Source organism: Rhipicephalus sanguineus, chromosome 4 (assembly GCF_013339695.2).
Source record: "Rhipicephalus sanguineus isolate Rsan-2018 chromosome 4, BIME_Rsan_1.4, whole genome shotgun sequence".
Lineage (NCBI taxonomy): Eukaryota > Metazoa > Arthropoda > Arachnida > Ixodida > Ixodidae > Rhipicephalus > Rhipicephalus sanguineus.
The window spans coordinates 21,440,979-21,461,026 of record NC_051179.1 but is presented as its reverse complement, the minus strand read 5'-3'; the positions used below and the strand labels follow the sequence as shown (position 1 = coordinate 21,461,026).

General features: G+C 46.9%; 1 protein-coding gene across 1 annotated transcript in view; it reads left to right on the top strand.

Annotated features, from left to right (window-relative positions):
• The window catches only part of LOC119389577 (monocarboxylate transporter 5), a 42,061-nt gene that overhangs the window by 10,851 nt on the left and 11,162 nt on the right, over positions 1-20,048 (top strand). The window contains exons 2-3 of the mRNA XM_037656904.2: positions 7,408-7,649; positions 12,925-13,068. Coding sequence (XP_037512832.1) covers positions 7,424-7,649; positions 12,925-13,068 — 370 coding nt within the window. The 5' untranslated portion in view covers positions 7,408-7,423. The remainder of the gene's footprint in view (positions 1-7,407; positions 7,650-12,924; positions 13,069-20,048) is intronic.

Here is a 20,048-nt window from a genome sequence, read left to right as displayed (position 1 = left end):
TCTTTATTTTTTCTCTTTCTTTCTTCCTCTCTTTCTTTCTCTTTCTCTCAAATTTTTCCATCTCTTTTCTGTCTCTGTTTATTTCTATTACTCTCTTTCTGTCTCCATTTCTTTCTCTTTCTCGCTCTTTCTATCTTTATTTCTCTTTCTTCCCTTTCTCACTCTCTCTCTCTTTCTAGCTTCCTCGTTCTTTCTATCTTTCTCTCTTGTTCTCTGTTTTTTCTATCTCGTCTTAGTGTCTAGTCCTTTCTATCTCTTTCTCTCTCGGTCTTTCTCTCTATTTCTTTCTTTTTTTTCTCTCTGTCTCTTTCTCTCCTTTTCTCTGTATTCGTTCTCTCGCTCATGAGAGTTATTGCATCCCATGCCGGACAAATAGGCGCGCGTGTTCTAAAAGCGAAGTAGAAGATGATGAAGAGGACGGAGAGAGCGCGTGCCGGTTCAGGATGATGAGAATTTTCGCTAACGACTTCTCCGAGCTCAAGCTGTTGAAAAAAATTCCGGCAGATTTCACACATTGTGGGAGTCGATTTCACGCGAAGCAGTAAGCGAGTGACTGCTTGTTTTAGCGGACGGACGGACGGACGGACGGATGGACGGACGACGCAGACAGACAGACAGACAGACAGAGACAGAACAGACAGAAGACAACAGACAGACAGACAGACAGACAGACAGACAGACAGACAGACAGACAGACAGATAGATAGATAGATAGATAGATAGATAGATAGATAGATAGATAGATAGATAGATAGATAGATAGATAGATAGATAGATAGATAGATAGATAGATAGATAGATAGATAGATAGAGACACCTGTAGACACTACCGCACATAACCGCATAGTACTAGCACACGCTAATAGTGTCAAATTCTGGCTAGTGTTGGCTATTGGGGGCTCGATTTGGCGGTCCACACTCATAACATTGTAATGAAATGATACATGTGCACTATTATATGCGTCTGCCTTGCTCTATTTCATGTTCCGCGCTCTAATTTCCCTTCAGGAACGTTCGCCACGGTTACCTTTCTTACGCACCTGTCGGATAAGTTTCATAAACGCTTCGCCCAGCTGCTGGCTCGTGTTGAGGCCGTTCATTTCCGGAAGATTATTCGTGCAGCTTCGCTTCGCAACGCCACCACATGTCAGGAGGCACTGTGCGTTTTCTGCGCAGCCGTACTGCAATTAGTCATGTGCCTGTTCGTCAACGTAAAAATAGAAAAGAAAAGCAGAAAACGAACGCGCAGTACGTACATTTGGCGCACAGAGAGTTTTTTTCTTTATGCTATGCCGTTGTATGGACGTGGACGTGTGTTATAACCGCGTTGTATGACTGTCTCATTTTCGTGCTATATTTTGTCTTTTATTGCTTGTTCCTGTAGTTCATGTCGTTTAACGTACCTCACTCGCCTTCAGTCTGAGAAAAAAAAAGCTCCTTTTACTCCTTTATGAGTAAAAGACTCCTTTTACTCCTTTATGACTTACCACGTATATATATGACTCTCTTTGAAGAGACCCTTTAACTCTCGATCCCCACGACTCTCCTAGGAGAGTATACTGATCTCCAAAGGGAGTTCACGTGTCACTTTAAAAAGAGTCATACATTGCAAGTCAGGACTCAGAGAAGAGTAAAAGAACTCCTTTCTTTGTTATAGAGTGTTGACCGTGCTATGCCTTAATTTCGGAGGCGCACCAGTAAGTACAGGTGCCTTTATAGCTGATTCTTCGGTACCGCGAAAAGTCTGTCCATTTAGGCAACGCTAAGGATAGCGTAGACGAAAGCCCATAGTCTCATGAGACACTAATTAAATGACTGATTTTAATTGTCGATCGCATTATGTGCGCAGATACGCGCTGAGACGAATGACAACTGTGGTACAAGCAAACGCTATAACGGCAATTAAGGCTGAAAAAATTATATTCGCCTTCGCACTTCAACTCTTTCGTTTTGATTATTGTTTGCTTTGTTTTTTTTTTCTACATTTACTTATCCCTATCGTTTTGTTTTTCATTGTATTATTGTTTACCTAACTATGTGAATCGCCCACGTTTTTAATCTTTTTACTTGGTATTCTGAATATTTTGCTATCTTTTTTTTTTTTTTTTTTGCTGTTAAGCAGTATTGGTGTTTTCTTTTTCACATTATAAGGAGGTCACCCTTCAGTGTTTTCTATAATTTTGTGTCTGTACTAAACATTGAATAAACTTCAAACTTCAACTTTGACAACGTTTCACAACTTCCATTCAGAGTTGCTGCGTAGCTGTGTCGCGCTTCGTGACGCAATGGCGCTACATTGAAACTCAACGTTCCCGGAGCGAATACTTCGCGATGCAAAAAAAAAAAAAGTTAGGAATTGCAAGGAGAACATGCGTCTCTCACACGTGTGTCTATAGGAAAGTATGTGCGTTTGTGTGTGAGAGAGAGAGAGAAAGAAAGAATATTATACAATACAATGCGAGGACATCGATATAGTTCTGGTGGAAGGGCGTGTGAGCCGGCACACGTGGCTGCTGAATGCGGAAATAGCGAACACAGAGCAAGGTTTTTAGCGAGCCTGACAAAAAATTTCGTCCGTCCGTGGATTAAAAAAAAATGCGGGCCGATTCTCGAGACGATGAAGTACCGGACCGACACGCCGCCTGGTATTGACCACTTTGACAACACAGGTAGGGGTACAATGCGACGATCAAGCTCATTGTGTGCGCGCTCGACAGCTGCAGGCATGCTGTCCGTTTCCATGCTTGACTGATTGGTCATAAGAGCAGTTCGCCAAATCTGGCTTCACCGTAGTGGTCGTCACTGCGGGGAGAAGCTCGCTTCTCTGTTTCCATTCCTTCTTCTTCTTGCTTTTATTATTATAATTATTATTTTTGCAGCGAAGCTGTTAATGCTGACCCTGTGCCTTCGGCATCGTTGTCCTTTTCACGCAAAAGAAAGTCACGTGACAAGGGTGGAGAGGAGGAGGAGGAGGAGGAGGTCTGATGGGAGGATGAGAGAGAAAGGAGGGTCACGTGATGAAGCTTACGTAAGACGGGCTATTCAAACAGTAGATTGAGACGAGATCACGTGATGAAGCTTACGTAATGCTGACGTAGAGTGAGTGTAACGAAATGGGTGTCACGTGCATGATAGATGTCGAAGGGCGGCGTGGGCGTGACGTAGCCTAGATTCAACCAATCAGCATTCAACTAGCGATATAAAAGAAGTGCCTTAGACTTATGACTTAAAAGTAATTAGACAATCTGAAAGAAGAGACTTAAAGGGACCGAACAAAAGGGGCAAACACCTTCGCTGTCCGACGGCATTTACGGCGTGGAACCGACTAGACATTTTTTTTCCTCGAAGGCAGCAGTTTAGGTCGTGAAAATGGATGCTGTCGTGAACAGTACGAGAAGGAACACTGGATTCGTGTTTAAGCACCCGCGTAAGCATTCGTGTTTATTTGTGATATGTAAATTATCCGTAATGTGTGGTTGTGATTTGTGAAGAGGGGTGAGCGATTGCCTAGCTTTACTGTGGTTACTCGCGTACTACCAATACTTTCAGCACTGAATAGCTCAAGCTAGAGTTGGCTATTGATGGAATTGATGTTGGAATTGATGGCTTATGTAGGCTAGTACTAGCTAATGTTGCCTATATTATGGATAATATTAGCCGAATGTGGCTACATGGGCTGTGTTCCAATACTCACCGTAGGCGGCATTATAGACAGCTAAGCCGACAGCGGCCATCTTAGCCCGCCACTGTGGTCTAGTGGTTATGCTGCTCGACTGCTGACTCGAAGGCGTGCCTCCCTGGCGCCGCCCCTGATGACTGGGGCTCAATGCCGTTTCTAAACTTCAGCGTAAACTGTCCAGAACTGTAACACACCGATGATTGCATGATTGATAGTGAATTGAATTGAATTTTATTGCTCACATTTTTTACAAAAAGTTTGCATACACTGTGTGGACCCATAGCCATAGGCTAGTTTGGGTCCGAAAAGAAACACTTTATAATGGCACTTCGGAAAAGTGTAACTAAAAAGTTATATAATATCTAATAAAGAATAAGCAAAGAAACATTACAGTTCATGAAATAACCGGACAAAACCGTTAGAACACAGGTAAATGGTGGTAAATGTTCGTTAGTGTTTGTTAACATTGGCTGTTCGCTCTAAGAACAGCAGCATAGTCTTCATTAAATCGCAAGCCAATGACGGAGTCGTCTACCAAATATTCTTTATTTCATCCACTGTTCCCGTGCCTGGTCTGCCAGACTTCTCTGGTGGACCAGGCATGACTTTCTGGTTTGGGAAAGCCGCCCACCCGGGGCGAAGAGAGAACACTTTTTAGCTGTTTTTTCAAACAAATAAACGTTTATTGCTCCCCAGCCTTGGCTTCGTAGCAGGCGCCAGCCGTTAACGGCGGTGAATGCGGAAGCGACTAACGCGATGTAGGCGTGGTCGGCGTAGAGGCCGGTTAATGACGCAGACAGGTCCTTTAGGTCGTGGAGACTGGGTGGGCTTCTCCATTTGGCTCAAGATTTCCGGGTTGGCCTTCTCTAGCGTTGGCAGTCACCAGAAAAAAAAAAGAAAGAAAGAAAGAGAGAGAGAGAAAGAGAGAGAAGCTTTTGGCTTCAGTTTCAATGCGCGTCGGATGAGCGCGTCGGGCCTCACTGAACGACTGCGATCGTTGTCAGCCGTCTTATTGCTTTTGTTCGGACGAATCCTTTTCATATCTTCATCTCTTTTAGCTTTGTCGGTTAGTACGGAGTAGCTAGTGGCTGTCAGTCAGTAAGTAGTAGTTAGTGGACGAGGTTTTCAGAGCCTTCTATTGGGAACAGTTGGGGATAAGAGTTAATGGATAATACCTTAGTAACCTGTGAGCGGCTGATTACATTGCCTTTCTGAGTAACTCAGGGCCATAGGCGTGCGCACGGGGGGGGGGGGGGGCAGGGGGGGGCAGTTGCCCCCCCTAATTACCTAAGAGGGGGCGGCGCAAAATCTGCCCCGTAAATTGGCCGTTCTAGTCACCTAAGATGGGGGGGGGGGCAAAATCTGCCCCGTACGTTGGCTTAGTAGGGTGGGGGACACCGCGATGAACTTTGCCCCCCCCCCCCCTGATGGGGAACCCTGCGCACGCCTATGCTCAGGGCACGTTAAAGTACGTAAGAAGGGGAATTGTTCGTGGGGCTAGCTTCTTTGTTAAGCACAACTAATGAAACCAAGAGACAACTGTCTGTTGGTTTCATTAGTCAGGGGACATGTTGCGATTCCCGTGGTGTTCCTGACACTATAGACCTCCAAATGGCGAGTAAGATAGTTATTTTTCTTTCCCAAGGACATGGAATAGTCGACTTAGCACGTGGACTCTCTTAAACAGCCTCAAGGTCGCTGGCAGCGTAGCGCACATGCTTTGGAAAGAGATCGCGTATTCGTTTTGGTGGTCGCGCTTTTGTGGTTCCACACGAAATTAGGTTTGGCGAGCTTGATTCTATGCTTGCTCGAAAAAGGCATTCTCTCCTGCCCTCCTCTCTCTCTCTCTCTCATCTTTCCATTCCCCTTTCCCATTCCCTTAGCATAGGGTAGCCAATCGGACATGTTTCTGGCTAACCTCCCTCTGCCTTCTCTCTTCTGTTTTCTTCCTTCCCTCCCTCTAGACAGTGTTGCACGCAGTTAGAAGTATTTTGAGTGGCATAGCTATCTTTTGTTTGTTTAAATGTCGATAAACCTTTTCCATTTGTTTATTTCTGTGTAATGCAAGGACAGTTCTGCACTGTACAGCAGGGCTTGAGGGTAGTCAATGTTGACTCCGAGCTGAAAAAAAAAAGTTTGCGAAGAAAGGACAATGTAGCAACAACATGACACGCGAAAGACCGTTAAGCCCTTGACTGTATGCAAGAATAGAAAAAAAAAAGTAATGAGAATGTAGAGCTACAGGAGAAAGCGCATGCATCGACAAACGTTATCGGAAAAGCGAAGCGGAGCACTTCAGTGTAGCACTCGGGCACAGCGTCGATAAGCTTGTGCATGTCGCTCAAAGGTTTTTAGCTTAGCTTGAACAGTATCGATTCAGCTGGTGTCGTGGCGCAGTTCCTGTAATGCAAGTGATATTCCATGACGCGCCATAGCTTTTCTGTATCCTTATATCACAGTCCAGTGGTGCAGTAGTCGTTTGAATCGATACCTCTTAGAGCACTTCGGCTATCGCGTGCTCCTCCGTTAGAGACACGTCTGGTAGTTCGACCGCCTACATACGAATCCCGTCGCGGGGAAGACCTGGAACTTATCTGCGTAAGTTGACGTCTGATTTATTTAACGTTGACGTCTGATAAAAGGGCAGCAGTATGTTGGGTATAAATAGTATATCGAGATGCAGCTCTCCCGGATAAACCGCTGCCTTATCATCACTCACATTTTGCACAGTGGTAGCATATTAATTCAAGTGGGTTCAGTTTGACGGCACATTGTGTCGCGTGAAACTTTCTATCGCGGGTAAAATGAGGGATGCTATGTCGACTGAAACTAGGGTTAGTGAGCGGATTCTTTGGCGTGTTGTTTTTTGTTCCTCGTGGCCTTTCGCCCCCCAGATAGCGTTTTTGTCATGCCGGATGATCGTAGATCACGGAGGCACATATGATACATAAGTGGTTTCACACATGAAGCTTACACACGCTCAAGTGAAACTACTGAATAAGACCTTGGAAATAAGATTAGTGTTAAACGATTGAACACGGGGTTCGGGATCAGGTTCTTACGAGTTGTTTTAATGCGTTAACGTTAGAAAAGGCAAAATAGAAAGGAAAGTGTAGAAGATAAAGTCCGCTCTGTGAAGGCTTCCGTATTCTCTCGGATAATGACAGCACTGGATTATGTTGTCTGGTTGTTGGATGGTGGTTGTGGTGATGTTGTTGCTACAAGTGGTTTTATCCTGGCAGGCCTGGCCGGCAATCGCTCCGCCCGAGCGTCCGTCTCCAATATTTTGTCTGTCAAGTGTCCCTTAGCCCAGTCTCCCTCAGATAATTTAAAGAAATAACCGACACTTCAGGGGCGTAGCCAGAAATCTTTTTTTTTTGGAGGGGGGTTCAACCACTCTGTGTATGTTCGTGCATGTGTTTGTTTGTGTGCATGTATATATTCACATGCAAAACTGAAAAATTTCTGGGGGGGGGGGGGGTGAAGTCTCAACCCTCCCCTCCCACCCATACTCAGGCTAGGCCAGTACGACACTTCCTCGTGAACCATACGCGCAGCACCTTCTGGAAACACAATTTCTCCATATATGTTCCCTGATGTTGTCTACTGTTACCAAGTGCTTGCTTTCAAAGTAATTTAAGGTAACTATGCGCAACTAAATACAATGATGATGCGCTTCTCGCGCATTTGCCTTAATCGCCGCTGAATTTTTTTTTCGTTCCTCGCAGCCTATCACCCTCTAAGATGGCGTCGTCGGGCGCGCCAGTGGCGTCCTCCTCGACGCCGCCCGGCATGGACTCCCGGCGCAGCTGGGTGGTGCTTTTCTTCCTCAGCTGGTGCATGATGATGACCACGGTGAGCGTGCGGGCCGCAGGCGTCATCTACGTGGGGCTCGTCGACCACTTCCACACCAGCCGCGAGGAGGCCTCTCTCCCTCTCACCATACACATGACCGTCCTCTGCTCTGCATGTAAGCACGAGCGCACCCGCCATTTTGGTGCGGTGGCCTTGAGAATTACCATGGCGCGGAAATTAAACGCCACACGCAACGATAGTTACGTTATTTGCGGAGTTTAGGCTTTTTTTTTTTTTGGTCGCGACGATCATTTTGTTTCGTGATGCTAAATGATGTACAGTCGGCGTCAAAAGTTCAGAGACCACAAGGTCCATGAAAACTATGTTTCTCAGCAATTTGCGACTGTATTCGGTCGAGCTGCACGGCACACATTGTTAGCTCGCCTTACGACAGGTCGTAAATATAAATTCAAGGCACACTGTCGAAGCAACAGGAATATTCAGCTTTTTATAATGTCTCGTGGTCCTTAAACTTTTGACGGTGACTTTCAATCAATCAATCAACTTTATTTTTGTCCATTTCAAAACAGACAAAGGAGCGGAGAATAAAAGCTGTCTTTTGGCAGCTTGACGAGCCCGCCGCCCCCATTACAAGGTTTCACGGCAGCACAGAGACAGTTGTGTTTAACACAGTAATTGAAATACATACATCATTTCAAAGCTAGATCACTTCGAAACATAAGTTGATAGAAGAGCAGCAAGCGACAACAACAAAAACAAAGCAACAACAACAATAAAAATAATATATACATATCAGTAACATATACGACGCTGTTAATACGTATCAGGCGCTACTGTACAATCGCGATGAAAAGAAACGCGAATAGCGGCTTTCGAATAGCGACGCTAGGCCATAGAATAAAGAACTAGTTTAGAGAAGGGAAACTGCAGCTTTGACAACGGCACGAAAAAGAAGTTGCGCTGCGCATGGAACTACCCATGGCACCCAAGAGATGGCGCTCTGCAAACAGGAAGCGGAATCGAAACCTGCTTTGCATTGCTTTCTTTTTTTGTGTGCGTGTGTTTGAGAAAAACGACAGCTTTTTAGTTTTCTTTTTTACCGTATTCCGTGCGCATGCGCCGATGTTGCGAAAGAGGACGCTCGTACTCTTTTGTCCACGCCCAGCAACATGCCTCGGCGCCCTACGGAACACTGTGCAGGTTAGTGCAGGTGTGTACTAGGTTTACAGGAAGTCGAAGGACATGTACTGGCACCAGTACAAACAATTCACGAGTGAGTTCAGAGAACAATATTCTTTATTGACAGCAAACCAGCAATGCTCTTTTAATGTAATAAATAAAATTATCGAGTTCAAACCATTATCAGGAGCTCGTAAACGGCTCGCCTTCGTCTTCAGAGACAAAACGTACAGCAAAGCGTGTCTCGCCTGGTTGCACCGTCAGTTAGCGTTCACAATAACTAACTTGCATTACGATGCAGTCGTAAAACATCAGCATCATCCGCTACAGTGATATGCGACAGCTTCAAATTTCATCACTTGCTTTCTATGAGCACTGCTTGACACCCCCAGGTTTTTACGTATTACAAGATACTGCGTCAAGCTGAGGACATCAAGCAGGTGGGGGTTTACGCAAAGAAATCACGTTGGAGCGGAAGTCGAGAGAAGCGTAAGCATTCGAACACGTGTAGGATCATTGCAGATGTACGTACATAAGTACACACCACTGACACTGGCAACAAAGCATCATAATGCAATAACCCACGAAAAATAACAAATATGCACGCGTCAGCAAAACGAATCTACCTGTCATCGCCGGGGAACCCGCAGGAGTCGCTGCCTTCGCCGGTATCAGAACTCTTGCGGCACGATACAGCAGTACAGCGAATACTTACCATAACTACAATGTGGCTGCATGAGCGAATTACAAAAGAATGCTTGCAAGAAAGCAGCGGACTAGACCTACCATCGGATGAAAACTAACTGCGCATCTGCGCGTTAGCTGCGGCCGCCGAAGAGCAGCGGCGCGGATTTTCTGCTTTGTCACTGGTCAGAGAATCCAGGGTAGAAGTCACATGGCAGTTCGATGAGGTCGAACGTGTGAACCTCTGCTGAATATTACTGCATCGCAATCGCTAAACAGCAAACTTAGTGCTCATGGGTACTACGCACTACACGGAATTCAAGTAATACCTTTCAATTATGTAAGAAAGATCACTCTTTTTTTGCTAAAATATAGCTATCGTTGATTTAAATATTGCGCTTATTACAGCGATTGTGAACTGTGCGTTCACGAGGGCAGGCTTTTGAGGGGAATCACTATATATGTTTTTTTTTTAGCAGCGACGTGTCGATTTTCTCGCCCCCATCGACGATGGCTGGAACTTGAGACTTTCCGGGGCGTGGCTAGGCTTGCGGCGAAGTTAGCGCAGCCTAGCGTCTGCTGCCTTCATTTATCGCTAGGTTAATCTGTGCTTTCAGTCGGCATCACCGTAGCGCTACAGCTTTGTTCAGGCTGGCGATATCGTACCGCGTGTGCTTATTTTCCAGACATGCCTGACACTCACAACACAGACACGGTGTACATAGACTCCAGCACTATACGGTGATGCCGACTGAAAGCCCAGATTCGCCTTGCGATAGCCAAGGAATATCGGAGTTGGGCACGTATCCTAGGATTACACTATCGACGCTAGGATGCGCTGATTACGCCAAAAGCCACGCTTTCCGCTGTTCGCCTTTTTTTTTTTATTTCAGTAGATACGTGCCAAGGACATATCATTCCACTGTTTCTGGGTTAAAAAAAAAAACAAGCAAACAAACTGATAAATGTATGCAAGCAACGATAATTTCCGGGGTTATAAGTGCTGTAACCACGATACGATTATGAGTCACGCCGTAGAGAGCTCCGGAAATTTCGACCACCTGGGGTTCTTTAATGTGCACTGTATGTAAGCAGACGTGTAGTGTCTTTACATACGTGCAAACGTCTACAACAGGAAATAGCTCTTGTGCGCATTCGGCAAAAAACAAGAAAGAAAAAACGGAGCGGAAATGGACATGTAGCAGCAGCGCTATAAATTATCAATAACATATGTGACGTCAAGATGAATGCAGGTGCATTTCTTGCTATCATGCCGACCGAATTAGGTAAACTGCTTGGGCCATGGCCACGACCTGAAAACCAAGTACGCGCAGTGAGCACGCTTCATGTTTTTTTTTTTTTTTAGTGGGCGCAAGCTAAATGAACTGTTTAGAGCTGAAATTAATGTTTCTTTTGATCATGTCGTGATTTCAACGGATATAATTCGTGATGATTGTGAGTGCATGCAAAACATTTCTTTGCACTTCATCCGCGAGAACCTTGTGCGACGGACCTGAATATCACGGACTGTGCTTACGGAGACCTTCTTTGTAGGCTGGCGATCGTAGGCTGGCCCGACGCGGCAGTAGTGATGCTAGCAAAAAATTTGCAGTGGCTTAGCTCGGCTATGCAAGGATATACGTAGCGTTAGCAAAGGTTCAGCTGATTATTCTGAGCTTTCCAGATTTCCGCAGCACGTTTAGCTTTCTGCAGCACGTTTAGCGTTCCTCTGTTCATTCTTCTTACGCTGAAGCGCTAATTGCCAGGCAACTACTTCGGGATCCGATGACATAAGCTTCTCGGCTCTTCTGCGCCGTTGAGCAGCATTTGCGCTCTGCTTCTCCATGGCGTTACCCACATGCAAACGCCAGTGAGAGGCGCTATCAAGCGGCACCAGCGCACTATCAGACGGCGACTGCACAACGAAGGCGAATACACCATCTCCCGCTAAAGGGGACCATCAGTAGATGCGAAGCCGGAGCACATGCGCGATCGCGTTCCGTTGGCGTTCGTTGGGCATGCTACCGAGCTCGCGTCGTGGAACGCGAAGAGCGACGCTACGCGCGTCGTATCTTCCATCTAGCCTGGCCGTTAATTCTCACAGGGCGAGCGGGGAACGCGGTCGACAGGCGGGCGAGAGGGGGCAGCGTAGGAGAGGAGAGAGAAGGGGAGGGGACGCGCATGCGCTCGAGCTCATCGCGGCGTTGCGCAGGAGAATATTTCGGCATGTCTAGCCCGCGTTTCAGAGGAAGAGTGGAAAGGGGGAGGGGAGAGGCTAATGGGAGAGGGGAGGGGAGAGAGAAAGTGGAGAGTGGAAGGGGAGAGGGTGAGTGAAGAGGGGAATGGGGAGAAGGTGAGTGGCGAGGGGAAATGGGAGAGGGTAGATGACAGGGGAAATGGTGAGGGGGAGTGGAGAGGAGGTATGTGGAGAGGGTATGCGCATGCGCAGTAAGGGTGGTCACGCCGCACACCACCACCGGATTGAGCTCCGCCTTAAGATACTTCGCATCTAATAGCTGCGCGCGCCATGGCTACGACGTCACCCCTCTCGAATGCGCAGAGCAGCAGCGGCGAGTCACGCGCGCATGCGCAGCACGGCTCATGATGACCCCCGCGAAACCTGCTGTGGCTAGGCAAGTGTAGCTAACGCTACAAAAGTGAAAACCGCGAAGCGGCACGGCGTAGGTTACTGGCCTACTCAGTGACACGGGCCAACCACGTACAGCCGCGGTCACGTCTGTGTAGAGCGCGCGAGCAGCCGATTTTCGCTCTGCGGGGTGGCACGTTGACGCAGTTTCGGGCTCTGACGTGGTGTGTCGGGAGCATGCGCGGCCTAGTATACAGTCAGGCTGACCACGTCAGAGCCCGAAACTGCCTCAAGGTGTCGCCCCGCAGAGCAAAAACTAGAGTAAAGGTAGCATATACAGTAACTCTACAAAAACCGGCTGCTCGCGCGCTCTACACAGACGTGGCCGCGGCTGTACACTAGCAAAATAGCGATAATTATGCATACTGCAAATCGGTTCCGTCGAAGCCCGCAAGGTGGCGGAAAGGTTAAGAAAGTGAAATTGGCAACCACCCGTTTTGTAGCACGAAGCCACAAGGAAATCCGTACGGATTTCTGAGAAAGGAAAGCTTCTTAGTTGAAGAAAGATTAGTCCTGGTTCGGGGATCGAACCCGGGACTAACGCCACTCCGGGGCGGTCGGTCTACCAAGAGCGACCGGTAGAGCGACCGCCTCGAAAAGGCGTTGGTCCCGGATTCGATCCCCGTACCAGGATGATTTCTCAGCAACTAAGTAAAAAGCTTTTTTTTTTTTGTGAGGAATCCGTATAGATTTCCTTGTGTCTTCGTGCTACAAAACGGGTGGTTGCCAATTTCACTTTCTTTCGATAATTATGCAACGCCAGGCAGAACATTGCTTTTCATTCGAATTGTGAGGCGGTGGTGTGACGTCATACGCGACGTTTCTGCTCAAGTCATGTGACCCCGAGCTGTTGAGGTGCAAACAGACTCTCCCGCTCTTAGGTGTTATAGATGTACTTATTCGCACTTTTACCTTTCAGCGCTAATTGGAGGCTACCTGTGCGAGCTGTGTTCGTACGAGGCGGTGTCTCTGGGCAGCGTGCTCATCACGTCGGCGTCCATGATGATTTGCTACTTCGCGCCCAACATCGACTTCATCAATTTCTTCTTCGGCGTCCTTCACGGTACGTGAACATCGTGTCCATATACGCGGAGGTTGGAGACTTTGGCGTGTTGGTAATTCATGCCTATCCAATATCCATGTGTATCCAATATAACTTAACTTCAACGAGAACCATTGATTTCGTACCAGTTTTACTTTGTAGAAGACTTTTCCGAACATTCGGAGAACCGGAAGCAATTGCTGGACCGGAAGTGACTGGAAGAGAGACAAGAGTTTCACTTGGTGCTCTTTCCACCAAAAAAAACTTGAGGGGCACTTAAGCCTCGACTTCTTGAGTGGAACGCGATAGCGTTATTCGGCCCCCATTAGCATCGCCTTTTCACTCGCTTGCCACGCTTCGCTTCTCGTTGAACACCTCAACTGTGGAGTGAGGAAAGGCACGTCTGTGTGCGTAACCTTGGCCGTTTTAAACTCTCCTAGAGTGTTTACTGCAAGTACTTTTGCCAAGTGTCTAGTACGCCATAATTCGTCATTCTGCGAAGTAGCGAAGTACCCATTTCGCGTCCGTAAGGCGACACGCGCACCTATACGCACCTGCACATTTTGTCGACGCTGTGGCTGATGACGCTGTTTATGGCTGAGCGCTTTGTCATGGATGGGCCTTTAAACCACCCAGTTAGTCCACAATTTACACGATGTGACGCCTGATGCGATTGTACGCTTCTGCCACTCGGAATATGACATCTGTTAACGTGGCTCCTCGTACTGTATACATGACGCCTGTATACCTTTTCTTTCTGAAGCAATTTCAAGCACTCGCATGCCTCTGTGCTAGAACAATTGGCTGCGACGCAGAAAGCCTAGCTTCGATTCCGGCTCGAACCCGCTATTTTAGGGGCGAAGCTCCTTAAGGCGGCACCCGTTCGTCCCTCGTAGTCGTAGTCGTAGTCGTAGTGCGTAACCAGTCTTACGCTTTGACCTCCAAGGTGGTGCCGGTGGGAGATTTTTCTTGTGCGTTGTTGAACAATAAAAAATTCGCAGCGGTAGCTAAAAGCCGACTTCTTCTGTCTCTCATTCCCATTAGCAGCCATTCTTTACCTCCAAGGTAGTGCCTGGTGAGATTTCTCCTGTGCGTGATTAAACAATAAAAATTTTGTTCAAAACGCCGTTGATTGATGAAATAAACCAACGAAAGACGCCAGATGTTTTGTAAAAGCAAAACGGAAGAACGCCAGATGTTTCTAAAGCAAAACGAAAAGACGCCAGCTGCTTAACGAAAGACGCCAGATGTTTTCTAAAGCAATGGTTTTCTAAACAATGAAAATTCACAGCGTACATGTAAAATTAAAGTGAGCTGCAAGTCGTCATAACTCATCGAACCTTTAGTATAAACGCGCCCGATCTCACGTCGGTGATGATGTACTGGGCAAATTCACGGAAGATTCACGGTTTACCGATGAACCTCCGCAGCTTCGCCCACTCATCATCATTCACTCCGTGGATATGCTGTGATTTTTTTATTCTTTGTATCCATCGCGATTTTTTCGTCCACGGACAACGCCGCCGATACCAACGCGGACACCGGAATTTCTGCGACAGAGGATCTTTAACGCTGTCGCTTTAAAATTATGTCACAGGCGATTAACATTGCTAAAATTTCAACGTGGCATATTCATACTATAGGAACACGATTACGAGAATCGCGATGCACTGACTTCAGTCGCATAGAGATTAAATTATATATACAATGACACGGATGCAATATATGTACAATTTTTCTCATAGATTAACCATATATACAAATAGTATGTGACAAACAGGCGGTTATATTTATGTACAGTCCATGCTCAGGCCGAAACACGAATAAGGCGTGAATATACACAGCCGCCCAAACCTTCAACTGGCGTGCGCAAGCGGAGACTTTTTTTCCTGGCATCAGCGTCATATGACCTTAGCCAAGTTGAAAAACAAGTTGCAAAAAAAGGGTAAGCTCTTGTCCGCAAAGCGTATGCCCACAACACCCCCTTTTTGCAGCTTGGCTAAGGTCATATGACGCTGAGGCACAGAAAAGGTCGCCGCTGCCGCACGTCACTTGAAGACTTGGGCGGCGTCATGTGTGTTTACGGGGAGCTACTGCGGATGTCAACCGATGCACGAGCCTCCATGAACCAGGCATGCCGGACGGCAAGCTTCACGCATCTATCAGAGACCGACACGAAGGGACGAGACCGTTGCGGGAGGAGTTCCTTTTCTCCGAGACACAAGAGCTCATCCGACGGAATAGACGATAGCTGATAATACCGTCGCGTCGTAGGGTGGGAAGAAGTGCGCGGCTATGACGGCCTGCTGCGGCCGCGTCGCAGCGGTTGCGCCATAGCCAGATGACGCTGACAACAATGCAACTCATAGCAAACGAAAAACAGCGCGGAGCGCAGGGCAACAGGACAGAGACGGACAATGGTTCGCGCTGTTTCTCGCTGTGTATGGACATGTACCAACCGGCCCATATAAACTTCTTGTTTTCTTTGCCTTGCGTTGCGTTATTAAAGAGGTTTTAAACTACGCGATGAAGACGGGACGAAAACAGGAACTCATGCACACACACACAAGCGCATACACACACTCTGCGCTTGTGTCTGTGTTCCTGTTTTAAAGACGATAGTCTTTCTCGGGGAACTCAAACGCAGAAATTTTGGTCTGTCTTTCTGTTTGTCGGCACGTCACTCGATTCAGCCACTCGGCCAAAGTTGAACCACTTGCACAAGGGCCAGCCATCGTGAACGGCTCACTAGGTTCATGCTTGTGTACATGGTTGATCAAAAAGCAAACATTACGCATATCTGAGGCGCAACATCACTAGGTAAGTATTAGGTGGTGTGTTCCTTTAATAGAAAATACATAGATACGTAATTTTAGAGACCCTAGTTTCTTAAGCTTCCTCCGTGCCCTTCGCACGAGCTCATTGTTGTGTTTCGGTTTCGGTTCTGTATTGCACTGTACGAATGCCATGGGTTGGTGTTGAAAAACTTTAGTTTTGAGGAGGCCAAGAAGGTGAAAAAAAAATATTTAAAAAATGAAAAAGCAGCGTTGTGGGCGGCCTTCAGGCTGCCGGTTGTGGGCGCCGCTCTGGCGTTCCTGTTTTACCCAGGCGACGTGTAAATAAAAGAGTGTGTGGAGAGTACTCGTTGAGTGCGGACGTTTCTCTGCTTTAGCGCTTCGCGCCAAACCGCGTTTTCGGGCTGGCTGGCGTCCCCGCCGGTCGCGTTGGTCACCGCCGGTCTTCGCCTGCTGCTGCGCCGGGACTACCAGCACGCAACACAGCACTCATGTTTCCCGACGTATTGCCAGATGGCGTCCATATCTCACACAGCGCCTCTTCTATCGTCTTTACACGACATTTGCAGCGAAGCACGCAGATACGCGGCCAATTTTTGTGCCGTTTTCATCGCGCAGTTTAAAACCTTTTTGAAACCATGAATCAACTAGCCCAACAACCTGCCGTGCTTGCGTTATTACTTTTGCACATTATGAACCAACTAGCCCAACATTATTTTTTATTAAGACAAACCAAGGAGCTCCGCGAAAAGCAGCCAGAAGAATAGAAATGATTTATTCCGCGTAATCCGAAAATCGGACAGGCCTCCAGAAGACGTGAAGAATGACACCTTGCCTGAAAGCATACTGATTTTGTTTCTTGAAGGGTAAGTTCCGACATGTTGCTGACTGCGGTAGAAATCAGTGAGACGACAATAATAGTTTCTAGGGTTTTACGTCCCATAACCACGATATGATTATGAGGGACGCCGTAGTGGAGGGCTCCGCATTAATTTCGACCGCCTGGTGTTCTATAACGTGCACCTAAATCTAAGCAAACAGGTATCTAGGATTTCGTATCCGTCGAAATGCGGCCACCGCAGCCGAGATTCAAACCCGCGACCTTGGAGTAATCAGCCGAGCTCCGTAACCACTGTATCACTGCGGCGGCCCAGAGATCAGCGAGAGAAGGCTGGAAAATTGGTGGCGAAAAACTACGGAACACACGGAATGAAAATATCTTACAGGAAGGAGGAAGGGTAAAGGTCAGAAGTGACAACTTGTTAGTACAAACTACAGAGCATAGAGGGAACGGATAAAGCGCTTGGTGGCACTGGCCGTCTCCCCGATTCAAAGGGGATGCTCCTGGCCTCTATCAATTCATCCAGCCATCCATCCATGCATCCATCCGTTCAACCATGACAGGACCATCCTCCATTGTTCAAGTCGGTCGACAGTGGGAAGCACACGTCACCCTAGTTGCCAAATGACATCACAAAGGTGGCCGTGTAGAAAACATGCCGTACGCGCCCTCCATGGCACACGGCTGTATAGAGCGAGCCCGGCGTGCAGGAGGAACTAACGGGAGTAAAAAGGCAGACTGCCTTGGATGCCTCATCAGACGCGACACATCGACTAAGAAGAAAGAGAAGATGGCTTTCGCCTTCGAGTGGTCTTAAGAGAGTGCATAGGGGACCCTGCGAGTGTTTTAACAATGGGATTGTTGAGCACACCTACACCTGGACAGGTGGACTGGAAATGGCGAAAAGAAAAAGCTACTACAGAATCAGACCATCGATATTTGTCAAAGTCAATCAATGAACGTAGCATTCAGAAAGAGGACCATTAACTGATTAGTACGAAAGGTGAACGACTAAGAGTACTATGCACTCGTACATAGAACAATATGTGAATGGTTTAGAGTACTTTGTACCCTATACTGTGCGAGCGCTGTGTATGCAGCTGACCCTGTAAACAGATGTAAATAAAAGGACCGTGGGACGCCTCGCGTTGGGTGCTCACGGTAAAACGACAAAGGGCGATATGGGATGGGCAAGTTTTGACGCGAGGGAAGCTCAGAGCAAAATAAGGTTCGAAGAGAAGCTAAGGTATATGGAAGAGAGCAGATGGGCATAGAATATGTTCCGTTATTTGTATAGGAACAGCGTTGACACACAATGGAGAAAAAGGACTAGGAGGCTCAATAGTAAATATACGACTGGTAGTGTAAGTGATATGGCAACAAAGAGCGTTAGGCGAAAAGTCAGAGAGGCGGAGAGGATTTACTGGACGGCAGCTATGGAGAAAAACAAAACCGGCCCTGAGTAACTACCGAAAGGGCAAAACCGAAATAAGGTGGGAGGCATTTTACGATAATTCAAGGGGAAGCGCTTTACTGTTTGAGCGAGATCGGGTTGCCTTAGAACGCGTAGTTATAAAGCGAGATTCAGTAAAGAAGAAGAACAATGCACATGCTGTGGGAAATATAAGGATTCTTTAATGCATTAAGCTGAGCTAGTTGGTATTGATTGTATGCTTCCATATTGCTAGCGAACACGCACAAAGGACGACATAGAAAGAGACAGGACAACCGCTAGATAAGGAAACGGCGTAGCATGTTATGATTGAATGTGGAGATATCCACCCAGGTGTACGTTTGGTCACGGGCCTACACGAAGCCTTGGGTTTTAGGGACAACAATAGAAAATTGAACACTCCCGCAATTGAAATAAGTAAGAGACGGTTAGAGTATTGGTGGCACAAAATTAGAAAGGACCACAATAAATAGTGGGAAAAATAAGGACATTCTGCCGTAAAGGGCAGAAAACTGGGCTGTGAATTTAGGTTTTTTTTTCTGTAGTAAGGTAGATTTTATCAAAATAGAGGCATTAGGCCAACATTAATAAAAAAAGCTTTTTTATTTGTCGAGCCTGTTGGCACACTTGTCACCGCCCTGTAATAAAGGGGACGCTCATAGCACCCATCCTTCTATCCATCCATCTTTGATACACGCTCTAAGAAAAAATTGTGTATTTGAGGAGCATTTCTGCCACATATCTATAATCGTCATCTGGCTTGCTAGCGTTTCCTTTCTTGAAAACTCGGCACTTCGCCACTTTCCTATCGAAAATGCTACGTCGCGCTGATAGCGCGCACGCCGTTCGTGACCGGGAAGTGCCGGGAGCGATAACGCGAGGAAAGTCCCCGAGGTAGATGACGATTAATTGTGTGGAAGAAATACTCACCAAATACTCGATTTTTTTCTTAGAGTGCATGTGGCGATCGAGACGTCTTACTGTATTTAGAAAAATCCACGTGTAAAGGGTGGAAAATATAATAACTGGCCCTCTATTCCACTCAGCACTAGGCACAGTGAAACGAATTAACTACCATTGATGGTGAAAAAAAAAATGCCTCGTCTTTTTTGCGCTATAGACTGAGGACTTGGCTAACCGCGAAGCACGAGCCCTTATTGATGAAAGCTTCAGTTGACATCGTCAGCCTTTTATTTGTTAAGACTGTAGTGCAGCCACGACAAGGCAAAATATGGAATATCCACGGGAAAAAGGGGGGGGGGGCTCTTACTTCGTGATTGATAACCCAGGCTCTGGCTAGTCGGTGCGAGGCTGAATTCGAGACCATTTCGTAGTATTTTCGGACGTGGCATCGCATGTTGCAAGAAAAGCAGGTATTGATTGCTGTAATCCCAGAAATCGACAAGCAAAACGGGTATTGATTGCTGTAATCTCGAAACTCGACAAGCAAAGCAGGTATTGATTGCTGTGACCTCGGAACTCGATAAGCAAAGCAGGTATTGATTGCTGTGACCTCGGAACTCGACAAGCAAAGCAGGTATTGATTGCTGTGATCTCGGAACTCGACAAGCAAAGCAGGTATTGATTGCTGTGATCTCGGAACTCGACAAGCAAAGCAGGTATTCATTGCTGTGATCTCGGAACTCGACAAGCAAAGCAGGTATTCATTGCTGTAATCCCAGAAATCGACAAGCAAAACAGGTATTGATTGCTGTAATCTTGGAAATCAGCTGGACTCGTTGACCAGTTGTAGTGGGCAACCCGTAATGAACCCACTTCTAGTGAGAGGCAGATTTGGCGTCATTACATTCTTATGCCTTCCCTCTCCGCCGCCGACTCCACCTCACTCACATGACTTATGACGTCACTTGTCCTTTGCCCTCGCCAGTATCCTTCGTCCCCATTGGCTTTT